This window comes from Symphodus melops, assembly GCF_947650265.1.
Source record: "Symphodus melops genome assembly, chromosome: 7".
Taxonomy (NCBI): domain Eukaryota; kingdom Metazoa; phylum Chordata; class Actinopteri; order Labriformes; family Labridae; genus Symphodus; species Symphodus melops.
Window position 1 is genome coordinate 8686715 of NC_136697.1, and position 23014 is coordinate 8709728.

The 23014-nt window shown below is 39.2% G+C and overlaps 1 protein-coding gene across 4 annotated transcripts in view; it reads left to right on the top strand.

The window, feature by feature from the left end:
- The window catches only part of slc6a9 (solute carrier family 6 member 9), an 88026-nt gene extending 79629 nt beyond the window's left edge, over positions 1 to 8397 (top strand). For all 4 annotated transcript variants that reach the window (XM_079349444.1, XM_079349445.1, XM_079349446.1 and 1 more), the window contains one exon: positions 2816 to 8397. In XM_079349444.1, coding sequence (XP_079205570.1) covers positions 2816 to 3076 — 261 coding nt within the window. In that variant the 3' untranslated portion in view covers positions 3077 to 8397. The remainder of the gene's footprint in view (positions 1 to 2815) is intronic.
- Positions 8398 to 23014: the final 14617 nt, after the last annotated feature.

Consider the following 23014-nt stretch of genomic DNA (forward strand, 5'->3'; position numbering starts at 1 on the left):
ACCTGACCATAACTATGTAGCCTATGTATATATAGAGAGTATAAAGTCAAGTGCAGGGGATTTTTTTTTCCAGAGACCCCCGAAATGTCAGGGGGATTCAAGTGTTAATCAAGACCCAGACCCCATGTATTTCACACCCTGTTCATGGGCTGATGGTTGCGCTTCAATGTTCAATAGCAAAAGAGTGTGACATTATACTTATCTTCTGATATATATTGTTTGATTTTGAAAGTTTGAATTTGGCAAATTCAACAGTTTGCTCAACAATCATCGGTACTTAATCGCGTGTTATAATGGAACAACAGTGGTTGCATGACTTTCATCAAACTGGGACAGATGACTCAACCTTTAATACATAACCACATCCTGGAGCAAAGTTTAAATATAAATTGGGTGGTGGCTGTGTGTAGAGCTGAAACGATTCCTCGAATAACTCGAATAATTCGATTACAAAAATTCATCGAGGAATTTTCGCTGCCTCGAAGCTTCGTTAAGTTTTTTTTTTTTTTTTTTCTTTTTGCGTCATCAAAACTTTGGTATGAGTATAAAACACGTTTAATGTATCTGCAGCTACCTACTCCTCTCTCTTACGCACAGCGTTAACACGCACACGCGCACACACACACACACACACGCGAGCGCGGCGTGCCCCTTTTAACTTTTAGTCAGCACACAGTTGATCCGTGATCCACACGACCGAGTCGGGAACACGTGATCCGGTCAAACGGTCGGCTTTTCTCCGTTCACTCTCTCCGTGTCTGCAGCTAACATAACGATAGCAACGTTCTCTCACAGTCTCTGTCATAGACGCGTCTATGGTCTCTGTAGTCTGTGAGCGCGCTGAATGCACGCACTGCAGGAGCAGACAGAGATACACTTTTAACAATATACAGGCTGATTATATGAAATGTCTAATGTCTTCAAAGCTAAATCAAGACAGAACTTGTTTGTGGAATAATAATTTAGCAAATATATATTTAAAGTTTCTCAATTTCCTTATCTGACATAATGATTGTTTCTGTGATTGATTCAACAGAACATAATGCTTTCTCAATTAAATGTACTGTAACAGATGTGTAGGCTACACAAAACACTATTTGCTATTTCAGCCATTAAAACGTGTTTGGCCTGTATTTTTCATCTACCTGCCGCCTTGACCAGTGAATCAGAAAGTGAATTTGGGACCCTGTCAGTAATATGGTGAGCATCATCAGCAGCTGTAGAGCAGAGGTGGTTGGCTGTAACAAGCAGGCGTTTCCATGGTAACTGCAAAGAAGCAGGTTTGTAGGGACGACCCAAGACGAGTTAAACCTTAATTAAGCAAAAGTATGATTTATTCGATTACTCGATTAATCGACGGGATATTCGATAGAATACTCGATTACTAAAATATTCGATAGCTGCAGCTCTAGCTGTGTGGTAAATGTTACACGTGTTCCAAACATGAGCAGCTGCAGGGAAAACAGAAAGGTATGAACAACACCCATACCTTACCATCATTGTTGTTGTATAACTTGGACTCAGACGTTGCCCAACAGGTTTGTTTAATCGGCCAGCTCATCTCAAGTATTTGTTTCTGAAGGGACAATTATATTAATTAAAACTGCAAGGAACTGAAGCACTCCTGCACATGTCGGGGTGTGTGCAACAGCTAGATGTGATGTGACAAAAAAAAGTTTTGATCTGGGACCCACATGTGGGGAGATTTCTTATCTTGATGCAGCCAAATCCCATCTACAGCAAGCAGCTGCATAACACTGGGAAAATACATTGTTTGTGTATTTTGCATTCAAAGACCTGACTGTTGCGTATGCACAAAACAGGGTCTGAAAATAGTGTACGCCATTTCCCACGCAAAGTGTGATCTATAATAACAAACCTGACAGTAAAAGTGAGCACCAGAAGGCAAACTCTGACCCAAGTGGACACACTTTTTGGAGACATGGGAAATTAGCGACACACGTGTGTATTGATGCCTCTCACACATAGTACAAAACACACAGTAAAAAAAAACTTTATGGACAGATCCATCTCATCATAATCACTGAAACCTGCCATTTTCAATAAGTACCATCCTGTATGATAATACATAAACGTAAAAATAAATAAATAAACGAAAGTCCGCCACATACATATTTCATCAGTCTCACCTTCATTATCATGGACGTCAGCAACACAGTGTCATTCTTTTATTCTGCTGTAGTTTCTGACCCTCCTGCTGCAGAAAACCTCCGATATGTGCTTTCTAACCTTCACTTCAATCACAAGCTCCTCCATTTCTGGGTCTGAAAGTTTACTTTCTTCATCTAAACTTTGTGATCTGCCCTCTCGTTTGTATGCATTTTCATTCACAAGCTTCTTTGCATTGACCATTTATGCTTGTATGTGGGTGTATAGAGGTCACAACATGGGGCTCATCTACGTCCGGACATTTCCAGGTGGACCGTGATTTATAAAGGGAACACTGCATGCAGGTGTACATATGAACGTACACTTTGCAGATGTGTATCATGACAGTGCAGTGAATCTCATAGTTTTGCCGTTTTTAAAATTGCCAGTACTACGGCTTTTACACAAATGGAATTGCACAGCCTCCTGCTTCGCCACATCCTGATGCTGCTGCACTGGCACGGTCGCAGCACACCCAGAAATGCACTGGGGTGCTTCGGGCCCTTCATCACCGCTTGCAGTTTTAATTGATATTTGTGTTCCCAAGCAGACCTGAGTTGATTGGACACACATTTATTTCTGTGGTCTCTGTCTGCACAATTAGATTGCTCTACATGACATCTATCTCTCTCTTCTTCTACATCAGCGGTTGAAGAACGCTTGCAAACCCCATCCAAAGTGGGGCCCCGCCCTGCAGGAGCACCGGACAGGCCACTACGCCCCCATGGCCTCTGAAGACACAGTGGAGGCTCGTCCCCTAAAGGAGAAAGAGGAGCTGAAGGAAGAGCAGAAGGAGGATGAGAAGGAGAAAGAAAAGGAGAAGGAGAGGAAGGATGAAATCAGCCTCACCATCCAGGGAAGCAACGGCTCCACCAACACACACAACAACCCCAACCCAAGCGCATAGACGGCACCCTGCTTCTGTCAGCGCCACCATCTCCTTCTTCGCCCCCTTCCCACTCCTCCGTCCTTACCCCACTTTCCCACAGTCCTCTGTGGGGGAGATCCCATTCGCTGGAGACCTTTACATATTGTAAGGGCTTATTATATCTATCCTAACCTCTTCTATCTATCTGTGTGTTGTCTCTAGAGAAAGGAAGAAAAAAAAAAGAAAGGAAGAAAAAATTGGGTCATCATCCAAAAGATTTGTGTGTCTGTCGGTGTGTGCGTATGGGTGGGTTGTTAATTTGTTACACATAATTTAATAATGCAGTTTGCTTTTCCTTTCCTTTTTTTGTAAAACTTGTACATGTCATCTTCATATGCAGTTAGAGGTACAGGCATGTGTTTGTTTTGTGCATGCAGCAACATAGAGACACACACTGTTCTCCTTTATTCTGTTAGATGGGTGTGTTTGGAGTCGGCGACTTCCTAGCAGCAGTCATTGACAGCTGAAGACTTGTATCATTGGGAGGTGCTGGTAAACTGTGCCTGTACTGGTCGTTTACAGTGTGACGATGCTGACAGATAGAAAAAAAGAAAAAAAAAAGATCAGAAAAAGAGGCAGATAAACTCATTCACACTCAAACACTCACACTATTGTACATTTTACAGCACACAGTGACCTCAACCATAGTTGATCTCGGCTTAAGACTAAGCTTGTTCTTGTTTTTATGCTGCTTCCTTCTTAAAATCGTTCTACAGAGCACAAATATTTAACAAACACCCAAGATGGTAACTGACACTTAAGGCTGATCATTTGTGGAAATCTCATTTGTAACTTTTCCACTAAAGCTGCTTCAACTTTGAAATGTCAATAGAGAGTACTGTACCATCTTCTTCTGCATTCACACAGATACACAACACATTTGTTTCCTATTCTTTTGAAAAAAGAGATCCCAGCGCCCATTTCTCAGGGTCCAATTGAAGTTTAACAGTGTGGTTTGTTCCTCGCCTGTGGAAACCTTGTCTACACCAAGGTAGCCTGTTACAAATATAGGGACTGAAACCCCCTAACTTTCTTTTATAAGCACCCACACATACACAGGAAACCGGTGAATGCAACTCTGTACATAGAAGTGCCATCTCTTCTTGAGTCTTCCAGGCATTCTTTTTCGAGTGAAATGCATCTTGGGATAGGGTCTATGAAGGAGGAAAATAGCAGGTGAAAGGATCATAAGTGTGTCGTTGTCTGTCTCCCTGTGGGTCGTAGCAATCTGCCCCATTAAGGCATGTTACCAAAAACATAACCTGAGTTACCTGAGTCCTGCACATGTTTTTGGTAACATTTATACTGTTTATCTCAGACTGGTTTGGTGTCAGTCAGTCAGTGGAACCTTTAATGTATTTACAGGCATTTATCTTAAAGCTCTGAGCCAAGCTGTGACTGGTGGAGAGACAAAGGGCAGGGAGAGAGAGACAGAAACGTAGCTTGTTTTTCAGAAGAAAAAACATCATTTTAAGTGAATTATGTAGTTTTAAATGTAGCTGTATAGTATTGTTCTCTCAGTATAATTCACCTTTTTACCTCTCATTGTAAAGTAACTTAGTAAATAATTATAAAGACAGCATATGTTTATTTTGTACAAAAAATAAAAACTAAAGAATCATAATTAACCACGTTTACCATTCCTCATCTGTGACTTGACTTGTTGCTGTTGTGTAGGAGGGTGTGACAGGACAGAGAGGGGCTCTTTAGCATGCAGGGTGGGTTTTCCTGCAAGTGTCCAACTGGAGAGCATCCAGGACATTTGTAGCAGCATGTTGACAGTCTAAAACAGAACAAATACACTAAGAGAGATTTGATATTTTGTTATCTAGACAGCTGTGTGATCACTTGTCTTTGTCTGCTCAGGTGGTAGAGAGATGAATTTAGTTTCACAGGCAGGGAGGCTTTTTGTTGTGTGGATTGCATCAGGATTGGCTGTGATGTTTGTTCGCTTTGTAGTTTTGGTTTGTCTTTGTTTCCTGAGCTCACAAAACTTATATCAAATGGAGAACGTGAGGGCTATAATACCAGTAGGAGCATGGAACATATTCAGATGAAACACAAAATCAAATATAGCATACGGCAAACTTATTTGTAGTCAACAAACTCTTTACACACTGAGAGTTGAGGAGATTTATACCACTTTGGTGTCTTTGCTATAAATATGAAGCTGAAGAAAACACCACAAATTTAGCTTAGTTTTGTGAGGGGTTGGCTGTGTAATCTACCAGCACCTCTAAGGCTTACAAATGATCATGTATTGTTTTGCATCTTGTTTATTTAATATTCATAAATTCATGTGCTGCTGCCCACTGAATGGTCCCGGCCAACTTTGTGTAAATCAGCAAATTGTCGTTTGACAAGAAGCTTTTGTGGTGCTGGTAGATGGATTGTTTAAATATAGGACAAAGTCAGATTTGCTGTTGTCCTGTTTCTAGTTGTAATGCTAAGTCGAGCTATCAAACAGTTAACCTTTGAAAGACAGTGCCACCCTAGCTTGTCCCCCCAGTCTCAAGTTATAATGCAAAGCTAACCAGATGCTGGGAGGGTAAAAAATTTACTTTTGACAGAACCAGACTAACTGATTATTTTTGTTTTTAGTTTTTATGCTAAGCTAAGCTAACCAGGTGCTGGTAGGTTGCTTGTTTTACCTTAAAGCAGAGCCAGACTAGCCATCTGTGTCCAGTCTTAATGCTAAACTAAGGCTAGCCAGATACTGGGAGGGGAAATATGTAACCTTTTGGCAGAGCCACGTTTGCTGATTGTCTTCAGTCTTAACCCAATGCTAAGCTAGGCTAAACTAAGCAGCTGCTAGCTACAGCTTCACATACGCTGCAGACATGTCAGTAGTATCAAATCTTCTCCTCCTAAAGGACTCGGGCTTCCAAATTCCTCTTCCAAATTCCGGCTTTTTGAATTCCTCTTTTGTAAACAGTACTATTTTCTCATGCTTGTCAGGCATTTAACATGTTTCTGAATCATTTAAGCGCCATCTGATCACCATCTCAGCATAAGATCTGCACATTCTCTCTTCATTTTCTTTTCACCCACAGTCACGTTTTGAGAATAGTAATCAAAAGAAACAGAATTCAAGATTAAGTTGCAGTTGTTCCATTCATCCACTAGATGGGGTGTTGCTGGCACTCAGGGTAGAAAAGGCACAATAATGATTTAGCTGTGAATTGCCCCATAGACACAAGTCTCCCTGTGGCTTTCAGTGTTTAATGTATAAAACTACAGGCTACAATAAAATAATACAATTCACAAGAAGCACAGTAAATATTCTGAAACAAGCACACACTTTTAAGAAGCTTTTAACAAACTCTTTTTAAAGGAAGGTGATTACATTTTAGCTTCATATGTTTGATTTTAGGGAAAGACTTGTAGTTTGTGTTGCTAGTAAGCAGTCTGTTTTAACTGTTTTCATTCATGAACTCTTCACAATTCATGACAGATCATTTGCGATTAAATCACTGCAAAATCAGGTGCTCTATGAAACAAAACATTATTATACATAATTTAAGTGTATTGAATTTCTTCCTGAAAGTAGATTTTTTCCACCTGAGGAACGTTACAGTTTTAAAAAGAGGTTTTATTTGATGTTGAACGTTTTATTCTCAGTGTTTATGCGGCCGGTCATAGCGCAGACTTTCTCCTTTTTGTGATCGCGTGTCTCATGTGTTCATGCCGTAGTAAGTGAAGCTTATAGCCACCATGCTATCTCTCTATATATCCCAACCCTCACCATCTCTGCTGGCCCCACAACTCTTCCTCCCTTTGTACAGTAATGTAAAAATATATAATCGGACTGTGTGTATGTGTATGTTTACCTTTGCTTTTATTTTTTGGGGTGTGTTTTTTGCTGGTTGAGGGAGGGTGGGTGGGCATTGTTTCATTTTGTTTTTGATTTGTCATGTTTCTTGTAGTGTACTGTAGATGACATCAGGTGTATTGTGTACTCTATGTGTAGTCGATTAGCTCTAACTGCTGAGCCTGCATGTAGCGCAGGAGCTAGTGTCAGTATTGATGTCGATGTACCTCTAATCTCTCAGAACTAGCCGAGTCTTATTCTGCTAATAATATACAGTCTATCTTTTACGGAGTGAAAAAAAAAACACGACTTTTTTTATTACTAAAAGAAGAGAAAGAAAAGTACATATTCAGATTTTAATCATTGTTTACCATGTTCAACGACTATTTTGTTATATAAGGTGTATTCATAGAAACAAACACACAAGCTAATATAAAGCATTTTCAAACAAAAAGCTTTGGATCGAAACTTGAACTACAGAAGAATGGTTGGTTTTTAGTGTGAGTTTTGGTATAGATGGCAGCTGCAGCTACATGAAGATGCTTTTTATTGTAAACAGTATTTCATGAATATAGAGCTCTATTTTACACAATGCAGTGCCAACAGTCATACATCGCTGTTTACATTTAATACTCAGTCAGTGGCCCTTTATCCAAACAGTTAGGCTTTTTCTGTTTCTAACTTTGCAACATGTTCAAAAATAAGCAAAAAACAACCACCAAAATGACTGTAACCAAGAACTAACTATCGTCAGGCTGCTTAACACACCATTACTTATAACATTAGAATACTATCCTGTTTTATCTGAACATTTTGAGCAAATATCTGTCACATGGAATTATCTGGATTCTCAAAGAGTAAATTGGTCCTCCATAAGAGCTAAAAACAACACAAATATTAGACCCATGTCCTGAATATTGATATTACTTTTTAGTATCATCATACACTTTGGTGTTTGTGCAGAAAGTTACTAATGTTGAAGAACGTGAACTAAATGAAAGCTCAGACCATTTTCTACAGAAATATATAAAGCACAACTGCTGTACTCTTCTTTAAAACAAAACTGTGATTTCACCTCATTACCTCTCGAATGACTTACTACTGCGCATAGAAGCATAATCTCTCATTTCAGCACTTTAAAGAAATCATGTTTATTTTTTAAAAGCAACAGGGGAAAATAAGAGAATTTACACTTCCATAAAAAAAAAAATCAACAATGTAAATGTCCAGGTGTCAGTGGACAAACGCTGTGTTGTTGCTTTGCCAATGTAACTGTTGGACTGTTGGAGGAGTGGAGAGGAAAAGCACAAGTGAGAAATGAGAACTCAGTTCTTCTCTATCATATCTATCTGTCTATCTATCTAACCATGTCTGTTCTTGTTTTTCAAACCTTTAGGGCCAAAATCCATTGAAATGTCTTAGTCCTGTCCGCTGTATATCGTAAACTGTTGAATTACAAAATGATAAATAAAATCTATTTTAAAGATCAGTGTGCTGCAGTGTTCTTCTGTTTGTTTAATGATGGTTTAAGAGTTTAATCCCTACACAGCCCAAGATGCACCATTCAGAAAAAATGTAGAGTCTATTTAAAACTCCATTTCGAAACAGGTCAGGATGCTGTGTAAATGAAAAAACACATATTTGATTGAATTAAAAACAATTAAGATTATATGCCCATTTCAAATTTAATTCTGATTACACGTTTCACATAAATTGTTACCAGGGACATATCCAGAGGGTTGGCATAGGCCCTCCTTCACTTCTTATTGGTCAGTCTGAGAGGGAATTTTAGCGTCATTCGTTTGAAGAACTTCAGAGCTACTTTTGTTTTCATGGCACTAAAACAGCAACAAAAATAAACTTCCACATCGGTCATCTAGGACGTCGGTTTTAAAGATAATCTTCTGGAAGGAGATTCTGTGACACGTGGACGATTTTATTTAGCCCAAAATCCTTAGCTCTGATTGTCTTTTTGCCTTCCTAGAGATGGGACTTATTTTGAATAGAACTGTAAACTTTTTACATTTCTAAGTTAGAATTTTCATTCAAATGTGGGGAAGAAAAAAATCTGTAATAAGCCATTCAAATAAAAATATATATACAGTCTATCAGCGCAAAATGCTTACAAAGAGTTGTTAAAAAAAACGTGATGCAACAGAGAGATAAACAATCCTGTCCCAAACTTTTTAGAAACGTGTTACTTGCATTGAATTTGACGAATCATTTTCCAAAAACAACAGGTCTCTGCTTGAGTCTATGATGTTTCCTAACCTATTTGGAAACAGTTGTAGATAAATACGTTTATTTTACATCCGATTTATTGCTCCCATTTATTCACACGTGTTTGGTTTTATTGAGCAAGACGAGAGAGCACCTGAGTCCTGCACATGTTTTTGGTAACATTTATACTGTTTATCTCAGACTGGTTTGGTGTCAGTCAGTCAGTGGAACCTTTAATGTATTTACAGGCATTTATCTTAAAGCTCTGAGCCAAGCTGTGACTGGTGGAGAGACAAAGGGCAGGGAGAGAGAGACAGAGACAGAGATGTAGCTTGTTTTTCAGAAGAAAAAACATCATTTTAATTGAATTATGTAGTTTTAAATGTAGCTGTATAGTATTGTTCTCAGTATAATTCACCTTTTTACCTCTCATTATAAAGTAACTTAGTAAATAATTATAAAGACAGCATATGTTTATTTTGTACAAAAAATAAAAACTAAAGAATCATAATTAACCACAGGACAGAGAGGGGCTCTTTAGCATGCAGGGTGGGTTTTCCTGCAAGTGTCTGACTCTTCTCATGTTTACCACACCTTCATTCTTCTGATTCGAGAGCATCTTGGGAAATAAAAGAAAATCACGGCATTGGAAACTAATTTCCACCTGTGGCTTCAAGATCCAGTTTGACTTTTAAGTGACATTCAAATAAAAGACCTTTGTCTTTGTGGACTGAGAACAATTTAAAGCCTTCAGAGGCTCAATTAAAAAAGACATTCATCACACACTTACATTACAGTATTAATGATAATACATTTATGTGTAAGGCACTTTCAGGTCAAAGTGCTGTAAGGAGCATAGAAAATAAAGTTTAAACACATTTCAAATAACTAAATTGAAATGAAACACATTTAGATTCTCAGGAAAACATACAGAGAAATTAGGACTCATACTCAACTGTAAAAAGATTGGTCTTCAGCTTTGCTTTAAGAGCCTCAACAGAACAAACCTGCCTGATGTCTAGAGGTAAACTGCTCCACAATGTTGGTGCACAGAACGAAAAAGCATGTACTCCAATTGTCTTCTTTTTTACCTTTGAGACACTCAGAAGACCCGCCCCCTGAGAACGCAGGGCTCGAGCAGGCACATAGGGCTCACTAGGTCTTTAAGATACAATGAGCTGCCATTTAATATTTTATAGGTTAGCAGTAATATCTTAAAGTCTGCTCTGGCAATGGCATGAACAGGGAGCCAATGGAGAGAGGATAACACTGGTGAAATATGTTCATATCTGCAGCATTCTGAACCATCTGCAGACTCTGAAGACTTTTCTTTGGCAGACCTGACAGAAGGACATTACAATAATCTAGCCTAAATGACACGAGGCATAGATGAGAACCTCAGCATCCTGAAACGACAGTATTGGTCGACAAATCAACAAATCAAATTGTTACTGCTCAGACTTAACAACAAACACATGAAATTATCAGGAGCTAATATTTAGTAGGCCTCTTCAAACAGCCTGTTTAAAATTCCACTTCAGAAAAAAAAACTATAAAAATGTACGTATGTTTATGTAACAGGGTTGGATTTTTACATTGGGTCTTTCAGGTCGAAGGCTAAATGACCACAGTTTATTATCTGTGATTTTCATACATTAAATCCATGTGAGCTTTTTCTTTTCTGTTGTATTATAGGGAATTCCATCAACAACTTTATCTATTTTAGTTCATGTTCCACTGTAGAGCAGCACTGTTGCAAGCGTTCGACAACTGACTACACGGGCACTCACAGTGTCATGCTAAAACTCGTCCACTCGAGGGGGCTGGAGAGTCTAAATGAATCATGCAGGATTTTGAAGAGCCTGCTCTCAATGTTTAGAGGACACAAATCTTTATCAACATTTTGAAGCCAAGGTGTGGAATAATGAGATTTTTTTGTGATCATAATTATCTGTCTTGGTTGAAGTGAGCTATTTTATGCAAGCCGATAAGTAGCACGTATTGGTCGATTTATTTTACAGAGATCACGGAAAACTCTGCTCAATGATTGAAAGAAATCCTCCTGCCGCGACCAGTCATTGACAGAAAAGCAATTCAATGCATTATTATTTTTTAATTTTTGTTGACTCCTGAACTATACCTATAAATAATTTACTTGAAATAAGGTTACCTGTTATTTTGGTCTATAGAACAGGCTAGTGTCATATAGGCCTATATGATAAAGACTTTCATCACATTATCTAAACACAATATAAGCCACATTCACTAAGACGCTCATGTCTGCAAACAGTAAATATGATCAAAGGTCCTGTATAAAGTAAGAAAGCAATGTCTTGCCTCTGGTTACTAGATGAAATGAGAAAGTGCCAGTGGAATAATCTCATTTTACTGTATGCAGGCAGAAGAGGGCAGCATGGCTGCAAATCTAAAAACGACTTTAGCACCTGTGAGTTTATATATCAACTCAGAGTTTCTCTCAGTGTGTGAAGAACAACATTGTCATTGTTTTACAGGACACAAATATGAACCCACACACACACACACACACACACACACACACACACAAACACACACACAGACACACACACACAAACGCACGCATAAAGAGCTTACTTTTTTCTTTTATACAAATGTAAATAGATAACTAGTATATATATATAACGAGTATATTTTACTTATAATAAAATGGGGTTTTCAAAGGTATTATGGCATTGTCATAGGAACACCATTGCAATAGCTTTTTTTCATTTAAATGATGCAGTAAAATGTATCGAATATTGTTTAATTTTATCTCATCAATCAATCATCGAGTGCTAAAAAAGGCTGTTCTGCTTGTCTATAAAAACAAGGGACTTGTAACTTCACCAAACTGCATCTAACAACACTTCTCAGGCTTTCTTGTCTTTCTTTAAGAAGAGCAATGTTGATTTCTACCTACGTTGCGTCCGTGTGGGAGGCAGCGTACTGTGATTATTCTTAGAGCTGTCTGTCTCCGCTACATCGGAAGGACTTTATGGAAAATAGAAAAAAAAAAAAAATATATATATATATATACCATATATATATATATATATATATATATATATATATATATATGGTACTGCACCAGTGAATAGAAAATGTTCAACTCAAATCCAATAAAACAATCCTAGTGCATGTCACCATGGCTACACTTCATTGTTTTTTTCATGGAAATTGAGCTTTAGTTCTTTTGTAAAACACTGCTGAAAACAAAGTGATGGTCAATGACAATATGTCAGCCTTACCGTGGTGCTTGTCACAGAGTCACAGAGGCTGATGAATATTGATAAAGAAATGTATAATATTCATAAATAGACAGCATGTCATATCAAAGTTGAAAAGGGTTGGGGATGATGTCCATGGCAGCAGGCCATCCCCAACAACAATCATCATCAAATTGTTTACTTTTATGATAATGAGCTGCCTCACCTGAAAGAACCTGCCGATTTGTTTTCTTCTCATTAACAGATAATGTGAATACAGTGTGTCTATCATATTATGATAAAGACATATCCAGATATCCTGATACTAATCATAATGGTAAGAATTGTAAAATAGAGAATCAATGAGAAGAAGTAACCCATGTGAACCTATAGTCTTCTGTGGAATACGTTAAACATGTGCAACCCAAAGTGGATAATCTAGCACAACAAAAGATGAGGAGAGACAAGGAAGTGTCAAGTACTCCATCCTGATGTAGTAAAATTCAAAACAGCAAAGCAGGGTTTGTCTTGGAGTGTGGCTATAGCTTAGATTTATAATTTCCTGCTCAGGCTGACAACCTGTCATTCAAAAAAAAAAAAATTCACATCTGGTAAGAAAATCTCAGCTCGAAGTTTTAAAATGGGAGGGGGGAGTTTAACCGAGAATGTGGATGTCACAATGGCTACATCCACAGTCCATGCTCCTGCTGAGGCCATTGTATCCCAGGGCCATTACATCCATCATTCCTGCCACCAGGTTACACAGCTACTGTATATGTCAATGGCTTGTTAACAACACCCACACACAATGCTACTTATGTAGGCTTAAGTTTTTTCCATTTACAAAAAGTGTGCTATCAGGTATTAGGATCACATCAGCCATGACAGTCCTGCTTGGGGAAGATAGGGAATAACAAGACTCAGAAAACCACCTTTCAGAATCGATTAGCCGTTGAATTGTCTTACTGGTTTCAACGAAAGGAGACAGGGCGACAGTTTTGTATCAGTGACCGTTCATGATAATCCTTGTAAACAGTCCATCTTGTCCTGAATTCAACACTGCAGTGGAGTGCTGCAGCCTGAGGGCCAGGGGAGCCTGAAGGGCATATCCTAACCAGAAGTCAGCCTTTTTTTGACAGGGAGCAATATTCCTGCTTGTGGCACTGTTGATGCATTGTGTTTAGGGGCTCGAGTGGCGGGAACACTTACCAAAAGTGAAACACAACCTCCAATGCAGGGTCACATCCTGCAAGATGTCAATTCTCAACTTCTGTCAGCTTTAATATACAACATCTCTGCAGAGAAAAAACTCAGCATAATACTTTCATTAATAAGGCTGGGGAGAGAAAGAGAGAGAGAGGGGGGGGGGGGGGGAAAGAGAGCACATGCTATTGTAATTCAGATCATCTGACACTATAGCGAGAGATTAAACTAATCAATCCTTCATCCTGACGTCAGCCCCGCCATTGATCAATCTGTTCCCTCCACATGGTCATGCAAAATGCAAAACAGAACAAGGCAAGCTGTGATTTTAACACAGTGTTTTAGAGCAGAGCTGGGAGGTTTAACAATGCAAGTTCAACATCAAGTGTTAGTTCAGGAGGGAGCGGAGGGAGCACTTCAACATTTATTGTATTGCAACTCAATAACACTCTGCAACTGCAACAGAAAGGAATACTTTAAAGTAATTCTCCAGTGCTGAAACAATGCTGTGATTGACAGATTAATTAATTGGAAACAAAGATTAATTGCCGAAGTCATTCATCAAACTAAAGTGGCAAACACCGTCTGGTTCCAGCTGCTGCAGTTCTTTGTCTGGTTTACGTCATAAATCCATCATCCATCATCAGCAGAACCTATTCAGCCCTTGAAGGTCATGCAGGGGTCCATACCAATCCCAGGTAACATTGGGGGAGTAAGGTCACCAGTTCTCCAGGTCGCCAGTCAATCATCGGGTTAGACTTGGAGACAGGTTCACACCCACACATAACAGAGTCAACAATGAACCTAGCTTTCCATTACAAGACTATGCTATAAATGTATTTGGAATTTGCTACAGGATGGAGGGAGGTTGGGATAAGAGAGGCCAAATGGGGCCAAATAAGCTGCAGCTGTGAGGGACACGGAGGTTCAGGAGAGGGCACGCCTCAAAACACTTCTCTGGTTTGGCTTCCTCCAAATGGTTACAGTTTTTCGAAATGAAAAAGATGAGGGATTTGGGACTTGAGAATAACGATGTATAGAACAATGCACATGAGTACATTAAGCATGAAAACAACACACTTCATCATAAAAACAAGCAAATAAAACAGCTTCAATCAAATATGAACTCAAATCACCAACGGTAAATACATTGAAATGATATCAAGACAAGCTCTCTCTGATATATGTACACACAGGTAATGGAAAGGGTGTCACGGAAGGAAAAGCTAGTTATATTTGTGTGATCGAGGTGTGACCCTGCTCTTGAACCTATAGGTTAGAATAGATAAACCACACAACTCACGCAGTTACAGGTAAAAATGTGCCTTAATATCCCTGCAAATGTTTGTAATATTTTTATGTTTTCATCAGACCAAAGAGCAATTTATTATCATGACCCTGATCTCCGGGAACTGGCCATGAACACTTTGAACCTTGCAGGTGACAAGGCCACATAGGGAAGAAGAGAGCATCTCTGCCTGTTGTTTACTTGTTCCATCGTTTTGGTCCTGCATTAAGGATTACAAAACCACACTTTGGCTTTGCTATTACATTTTGTCAGTGACCTTCAGAGCACCCAGAGGATGAATTCTAATGACTACAACACCGCTGACACAATTTCCCTTAAGCCCAGACTGTCCTTTGGGTTTGCTAATTATCAAATGTTAGCATACTAACACACTGAGAAGGCAAGAATACACATGAGGATTTCTCTTCAGTTTTTAATGACATGTCTGTACCATGGGGAACAAATGCATTAAACATCCCTCCCTCTAAAAATGAGTGTCTACAACCTGGCTGAAAATGTTGTTTCAACATGTGGACTGAAAACCTGTTTCTCTCTTTTAAAGACTGAAGTACACACTTATTGCTGCTATTCAAGACTATATTTTGCTTTGCAATCTGGTTTTTCTGTTAAAAATGCACAATTCTCGTAAACTTAATCATGGGCATTTAGTATGCCAGTTTAAGTCATACTGTACTTTATTTCTTGTTAGCCTATTTTAATTATTACCTAATGAAAAGTTGTCCAACAGAAGGGTGGACAGGAGTGGCATGGGCCCTTCTAGAAATATGTTTGGCCACCCCACTAAACCTACACTGTGATTGGCTATTTGCTTTGTTTGTACTTTCAATTCTTAATAAAACACATGGAGAAAAGTAATGCACACTGTCTTATTTATTTGTATGAGTTTGTGTGCACATCAAACTTCAAGCCACCCCTCAAAAAGTCAGTGTGCCAGTTGGGCCACCCCAGTCAAAATAGTCAACAGGACAAAAGTATAGCCTTAGCCTACTAGCATTAAGTCAGCATAATAAACCATTCAGCATTTTATCTCTTTCTCAACCTGTCATGTTTGATGTTGGTGTTTTCTTTTCTCTTTGGTTGTCCTTTTCTGTGATATGTGGTCAAAGTCCTGGGTTTGGGTTGACATGTTTCCTGTTTTATTCAGTCTTCCTATATATGGTATGTCATATCATGTTTTATACTTTCTGCATTTGTGAGTTTCCCTGCTGTGTGTTTTCCCTCTGTTGTGGTTAGCTGTGTCCAAAATCTGAGGACTACATCCTTAAATGTTACATTTCAAGATCACAGATGAACATTTTATGCAGCCCCTTTTTGGAATGTTTTTCATATGAGTTGGGATCGATGCCAGTGACCACAAAGGTGCAAATTTCATTGCCCAACATATCCTAAAAAGCATTGCACACAAATTCTATTGAGATGGTGGACTTTCAGGTAGGTGAGAAATATACTTTTTGAAGTAAATAACTGATTCAATGGTTCATTGGCATTGACATTCTGAATTACCTTCAAAATAATAGGTTTAGTTAAGACACTAAATTTATGGAAGCTAGCTTCAGTGCGCTGTTTGCTAGTTTACAGAAGCGGTGCATAGTGACAAGAGGGTCAGCAAACAACTGGTGAAATGGACATTGCTATTGTGTCACCCACTTGTTTCCTCTTTTTCCTTGATTATCTTTTAACAAATAAACGGGTGTCTTCCCTTCATTTCGTTACCTTGACCCAACTTTCTTGCTCCCAGTTTTCATGACAGATTTACTGTTTTGACCTTAAGATGTACTCTTTTTATTCCTTTGTCTGCCCCTTTTTTTGCTGACTCTGTAGTATGCTTTCGTGTACTACTTTTTAGATTGGACAATAAACACTGTCTGCCTTTTACCTTACCATGCCTTGTATGAGCTGTACACTTTGAGTCCATCATCTGTATTTCATTGGTTGTGACATGCAGTCTCGTGGTATTTAATGACACTGGATGAAAAGCTAAAAATACGAAGTAATGTTCAATTCAGTCCAATCACAGTCCCTAATATGTGAAAAAAAATCATCATGTTAATGTTTTGTCACATTATCGAGATCAAGATTAACTTTATTGTTCCACTAAATTAGACATCAGTCTTGGGCTCTTCACCCATGCCCAGCTAGAAATAGTGTGCAAATTAAAAAAAAAGATAATGATCCCTTTCTACATGGCAAAAAAACCCCAACAAAGATGCAAAACACTTAGTGCCCAGAAGGTCACCAAGTCTACGATGAGATCGTTCAGTCCTTTTGCAAAGCTTCTCCTGAAGCACAGAAAACTTGACAACAGCTGTTTTTTAATGCATAAAGTTGAAGTTTATTTTTGGTCACTTTGACCTTTTTTTTTTCTTCGATAGGACAGCTGAATAGAGATATGAAAATGGGAGGATAAAGTTGATGATGACATGCAGCAAAGGGCCAAGATTGTATTCAGACCCATCGCCGCTGTGACAAGGACTGTAGCTTCTGTACGTGAGGCGTGAGACATCACTGCTAGGCTATTGGCACTACTGACAACAGCAGTTTTCCTCGTCAGTACTCGTTATACTCATATCTAAATGGCTGTGACATGTTGGTGTGTAACTTCAGTGGAGCATTATATAATTTTTTTGTGCCTTTTTTTGCCTTTTAAATGTGTTTGCGCTTTCACTAAAAAAAACAATGAACTTTGCTTGAACATAATACAGTCTGTTTGATGAGCTGAACATTGGGTTGGGAGCCTGTCAGTTAGCCTGTAATTGCTTTGCCTCTGCATTTCTCTTCAGATAACTAAAAGATAGTACAGAATGCCGGCTGTTAAATTGGATGAAAATACTTTTTGGAGAGAGCTAAGAAAGCTGACTTTATTGAATTAACAAGACACTGTCGATTTTGATTTCACAACGTGTCTCTCCCTCAAAAATTTGTAAGGAAATTCATTTTTCTCCTGAAGGGTGACTGTGCATTTATTCCATAAATTAAAAACAGAACATTGAGTGTTGTCGTCGTCTTGCAAACAAGAATATCAATGCTTACTGTGAATGCTGTGGGGAAATATGTTCTCTGCCAGGTCAACCTTGTCTCCTTGTTGATGCGGGAAGAAAGAGAAAAGTTAGCCATCTGTTTATTCCTTGTTTCTAAAATAAAATGATCTGAAGAAATACAACCAAAAAAAAAAAATTTTTGAACCACATACATGTTTTATCTATACATTTCTTTCACATAGTTTAACATCTTTACCTGCAGAAAAAAAAAACTTTTGGTTTGGTAGACAACATCCAGCAGAAGACCTTCATTTCCCAGACATCTTGGTACAGTTGTCTGTTGTTCCCTGTGCTGTTTGTCCCTTCTTCCCTTCTGTTGTCTTCAGCCCAGGTGATGCTACAGAACAACGAGGTGCACCTTGCTTCAGAGGAGAGGCGTTTGGAGTTTGTTCTGCTGTGCCTCTAAGCCAGGGATTGTGTGTTTTTGTATTAAGTTAAATTAGTATTACTGTTTCGGTCCAAAGGTCTTTTGGATTGAAGCATTGCCCTTTAAAAAGTTGCTCATTGGGAGCTGAACAGCATGTGGACCCTTCTTCCATTTCCTTTTTCTTTTTGTGTTAGCCCCATCGGGTTGTAACACATCTCATTTCAAATTTAGGCTCAAGTTACCTTTCACCCTCAGAGAGTTGATAAAGAAAATTGCCCACATCCCTCACCTTTTGTTTGATGAATGAATGTCAGTGTCTGAGTTGACGGCTGTTCGGGTAAAAGACAGCGTGCATTTCACAGGAGACGTCCAGCAGAGAGGATGGAAGAGTAGTTCAGACTTTCTCCAGTCAAACTCTCTTTACCCTTCACACTGCCTGGGTGTTGGGCTGTCATGCCCACATTGACGGATCTGGATCAGTGGTTCCGGAGAATTTGTCTTGACTGCAGAAGGTTGGGGAAATGGACCGTTCATCACCTTAATGGAGGAGTATTGATTGCGGTGCAGAAGCACGATACCCGTCTGCAATAGTAATGGACTTCCTGAGAAAATCACAGATGAAAAGGCATCGGGGGAGATCCAGGAAGAGAGAGGAACCTCTGCCCCGATTGTTGGCACCTTGTTATCTGTTTAGGTGAGTGTGTGTGTCGGCACTTTCTGTTTATTACTCGACCGGATGAAGATGTAAAAACACAAAAACACTATTAAACCATCAGTTCAGATTTTCTCACTCTCATGGTTTGTGGAGCTCTCAGTTGTCAGCAAATTAAAACCATCAACCATATGCTCACTTCATAAAGTTGATCAAGCTTATTGTGCTAAGCTGAGAAGACACAGCAACATAAGCATCAAGTCACCTGTGAACACAGTGTTCGCTCTCCTTCCATTGCATGCAAAGTGCTTGAACATTTTCAGCAGCTGGTTGCCATCTTTTTTCTTGGGGATGGAAGCAGAGATAAAGCAAAACAATTAACGTAATAATGCTAGAATCCTTTTATTTAGGCTGAGTACACATTCCAAAATGAGTTAATGACTTGTCTGCTTCCTATTGCTGGAATATAAATCAAAATGAGCAGCCAAAGATTCTGTGTTAGACAACAGTGTAACACAACATGTAATCAGAATATGATCTTTGTAAGAGTAAGTGTTTTTAGGGCTTCAACTGAGCTCACAGTTATCATATTTAATGACAAAGTTTTACTGTGCTTTTTTTTAAAGTTCCCTCTAATGGGTTTTGTGTTAGATACTTATCAATACAGTGGAAACAGAATGGCTGTTCGCGTTAAAATGCCCAAATACATGATATGGCAGGGAGCTGGCTGGCTTGACCTCGAGACGACGTAGGAATCTCAAACACTGAGACTGGTGAACAATGAGGCACACCTGAACACAGGCGCATAAAAAAACACAGGTTAGAACAAAAATATCCAATGCACAAAACCACTGCAAAATAAACAGCTCAATCATACACAGAGCGCGAGCGAATGAGACAGAATTATCTGACAGAGTCGCAGAGTGACGACCGTGGCTTTTACAGTGAAGATGATGAGCTGATTGGAGCCAGGTGCCTCGTCTGCTGCCGAGAGGTGAAGACAGCCACCAGCCCTGCCACTCACCAACCGGCAGGAGAGAAAAACAGGAGGGGAAGGGGGAGAAGGAAAGAGAACAAACACGTAAAAAACTACAACAAAACCAAAAACAAACAGAATCATCCAACTATCACTTTGAATACATTCAGATGCCATCACACGTTTCTCTTACTTTTTTTTAAATACATATCTAATTCCTAGTTTTGTTAAAGAAATTGTGTTTTACTTTGAAAAATTAAGTCCCTCCCCTCCTGCTGGCAATACATTCAGCCACAAGCTAAAGAACATATGGAACATGGACCTCAAGAGTCAAATGTTTCCTCAAAGAAATCAGACCAAAGACAGAGCAAAACGAGGGTGAATATGACTGTCTGTTGAAAGGCTAGAAATGATTCTCCAAAGGAACAATAACAAAGCCTGAAATGTGAATAGGCAACTTTTTCTCCTATCAAGTTGGTAATATATTGATGTACTGTTCACACTTATCAAAGACAGATACTGTAGACAGACTGAATCTCAGAGACTTGGGGGGTGGGGGGGGGGGGGGGGGGGGTTCTGACTTGATCATTGTTTTAGGTCTTTTAACTTTTTTAGTTTGTCATTGTCTGTGTTTGCCTTGCATACATTCTGTCACATCCTTTCAAATAACCTATTTTTCCATCACATAATTAGGTCAGTCACAGCCGAGACAGAAATGTTCACTATTAGAGCTTTTGAAAAGAAAGGCAATCTCTCTCTCCAGTGATAACTTAATAATCCACAGAACCAGCTGACAACAGGTTTACGTTCAAAACTAGACCCTCTTTTGACAGGATGGTAGCAGACTATCCAGAGTCACAGGCACATTGTTTGTACTATCAAACATCATGAGTAAATGTTTTATTATATACATCACCAATAGATACATTATAAATCTATTTTATTGTGGAAGCAGAGATTTCAGAAATCTAATCAGCACACAGTAGCAGAGCTATCTGCCCAGAAAACTACCACACAGGAGAAAACTAAATATCTGTATTTGTGTTAGAAAGAACCTAACCCTTTAATCTGAGTGCTCTTGTATAACCCACAGTTGTTTACTTGATGTGAGCCCCCTCTGAATATCTGCAGGGAACATGCCTTTTCTCCACACATCAGGGTAATCCTTTTATTCTGTGATCTCTCATGTCAGAATCACTGACAGCTGTCAAGGTGTGAGGGCCACGGCACGGGATGATGGACGAGACACTCATCCACTGTGATTGTGTGCGTGTTTGCGTGTGATGTGGAGTCACGCCCGCACCGCCTAATGCCATAAGACTCTCTTAGCCTCCATTCGGCTGCATTCGACAATCCTCTCAGTGATTAGTGGAACAAATGTCTGCCTGTCGCATTACAGCTGTTGTTTTGGCGGCCATTTGTACCACTTTTTATGCCGTGCATGATTTTCATGGGGAGCTTATGACATTACACGGTGTGTGCATGTATGCGTGTGTGTGTGTGTGTATATATAAATTTACTCTAAAATTGTTATCATCGCAGCATCTGCCTTTGCATGTTATTGATTCTCACACATGTAGACCACAGCCCAAACCAAAAAAAGGCAATTTCTCACCTGGGTATTTATTTTCACATTTATATGGAAATTGTGTTCATTTTTATTGCTCTGTAAAATATGTAAATGGGAGTTATACTGCCCTGCTGGTAATTTGGCTCAGTCCATATCCCTCCATCTCCATCTGTCTGTCAGAGTGTGAATCAAGTCATCACAGTTTACCTTTTCCTTGCCATTTTGAAAACAGTAGCAGAAACCAGTCAATTTCAGCAACAAAGAGATGGATGGTTCCGTCACAATTATATTTCTCACAATGACAAGACGCTTGTGTCACTCTGTGCGTCTTAATCCAGGCTCCTTTCACACACTTTGATTCAAGAAAAATGAATTCTCATTTTTTTTTCTTAAAAGCACCTGAACAATGAAGGATGACACATCATTTCAATATCAGAGGAGGAGAAAATCCTTCACAGCTGGGCAGAAGCAAATGTGTTCCCTCTTTGATAGAGTGGTGTTTTCATTTACAGAGAAAGTTTCTAATTACAGCAAGTCCCTATGGGAGTATGTACAAAGGGATAAAGGGTTTTTACACACACACAAACACACCCTGCCCACACACACACACACACACACACACCTACCTTGAACGAGCCCAGTGAACCTCACTCTTCTCAGGTGGGTCATAGAGCAGAGCTAATGGAACTGTGAGGAGTTCAAGTGCACTTAGACAGTTGGACGGTGTGGTGAGTAGGTGTACAGGACTGATTTTCCTGCAGGTCTTTGGATTCAAACTGACAACCATGACATTATAAGTCTAACTATCTAACTCTAAGGCTGTTTGATTGGGTGCTTTTGTTTTTATGGCTGGAAAACACAACTTGTTAGGAAAGTTTATGGGCCACTTTATGTGCAAATAAAACGTGGTTGGGAATGTATGTGCATACAAATAGCCTGTGAGTTGTAGTTTAACATTTGTTGCTTTTTCTCTCAGGCAGAAGGGGGAGTGAAGGGAGAAAGAGCTGCAGGATGAGTGGGAAGATAATGAAAGGAGCCCTCTTCTCTTACAGACATTTGAGTGTGGTGTTAATTATCCTGATGATGGTCAAAATAGGCCCATGCTAGTCCAGAGGGGGTGGGAGGAGATCATTAAAATCTGAGCTCAAACACAACGTGGTTAGCTTCACTTCACAAAGAAATGCAATTAGACACAAGTAATGCAGGGTACCTGCTCAGGCATGGGAACTCTTAAACATGTAGCTACGCATCAGTTAACATGCAAGCGCAAACACATGCGTTAAAGTAAGATATGAACAATGAAGAAGTCTTCTGAATTAAAAGTTAGCTTAAGTTAACCTTGTGGACAGTTTAGTGGGGGTTGGAGTTAGCTGAAAGGAATGAAATCAAAATGGTGTAAATACCTTGACAGCCAACTGGGTAAACAATTTATAAAAGGACTGCTCTTTAAGCGAATTAGCAAGCTAAAATGATTAGCTGAAAATGCTACTGTAACCGAGGGTGTTTATTACTCATATACTTGGGAAAATATAAAATAAAGTACGGAG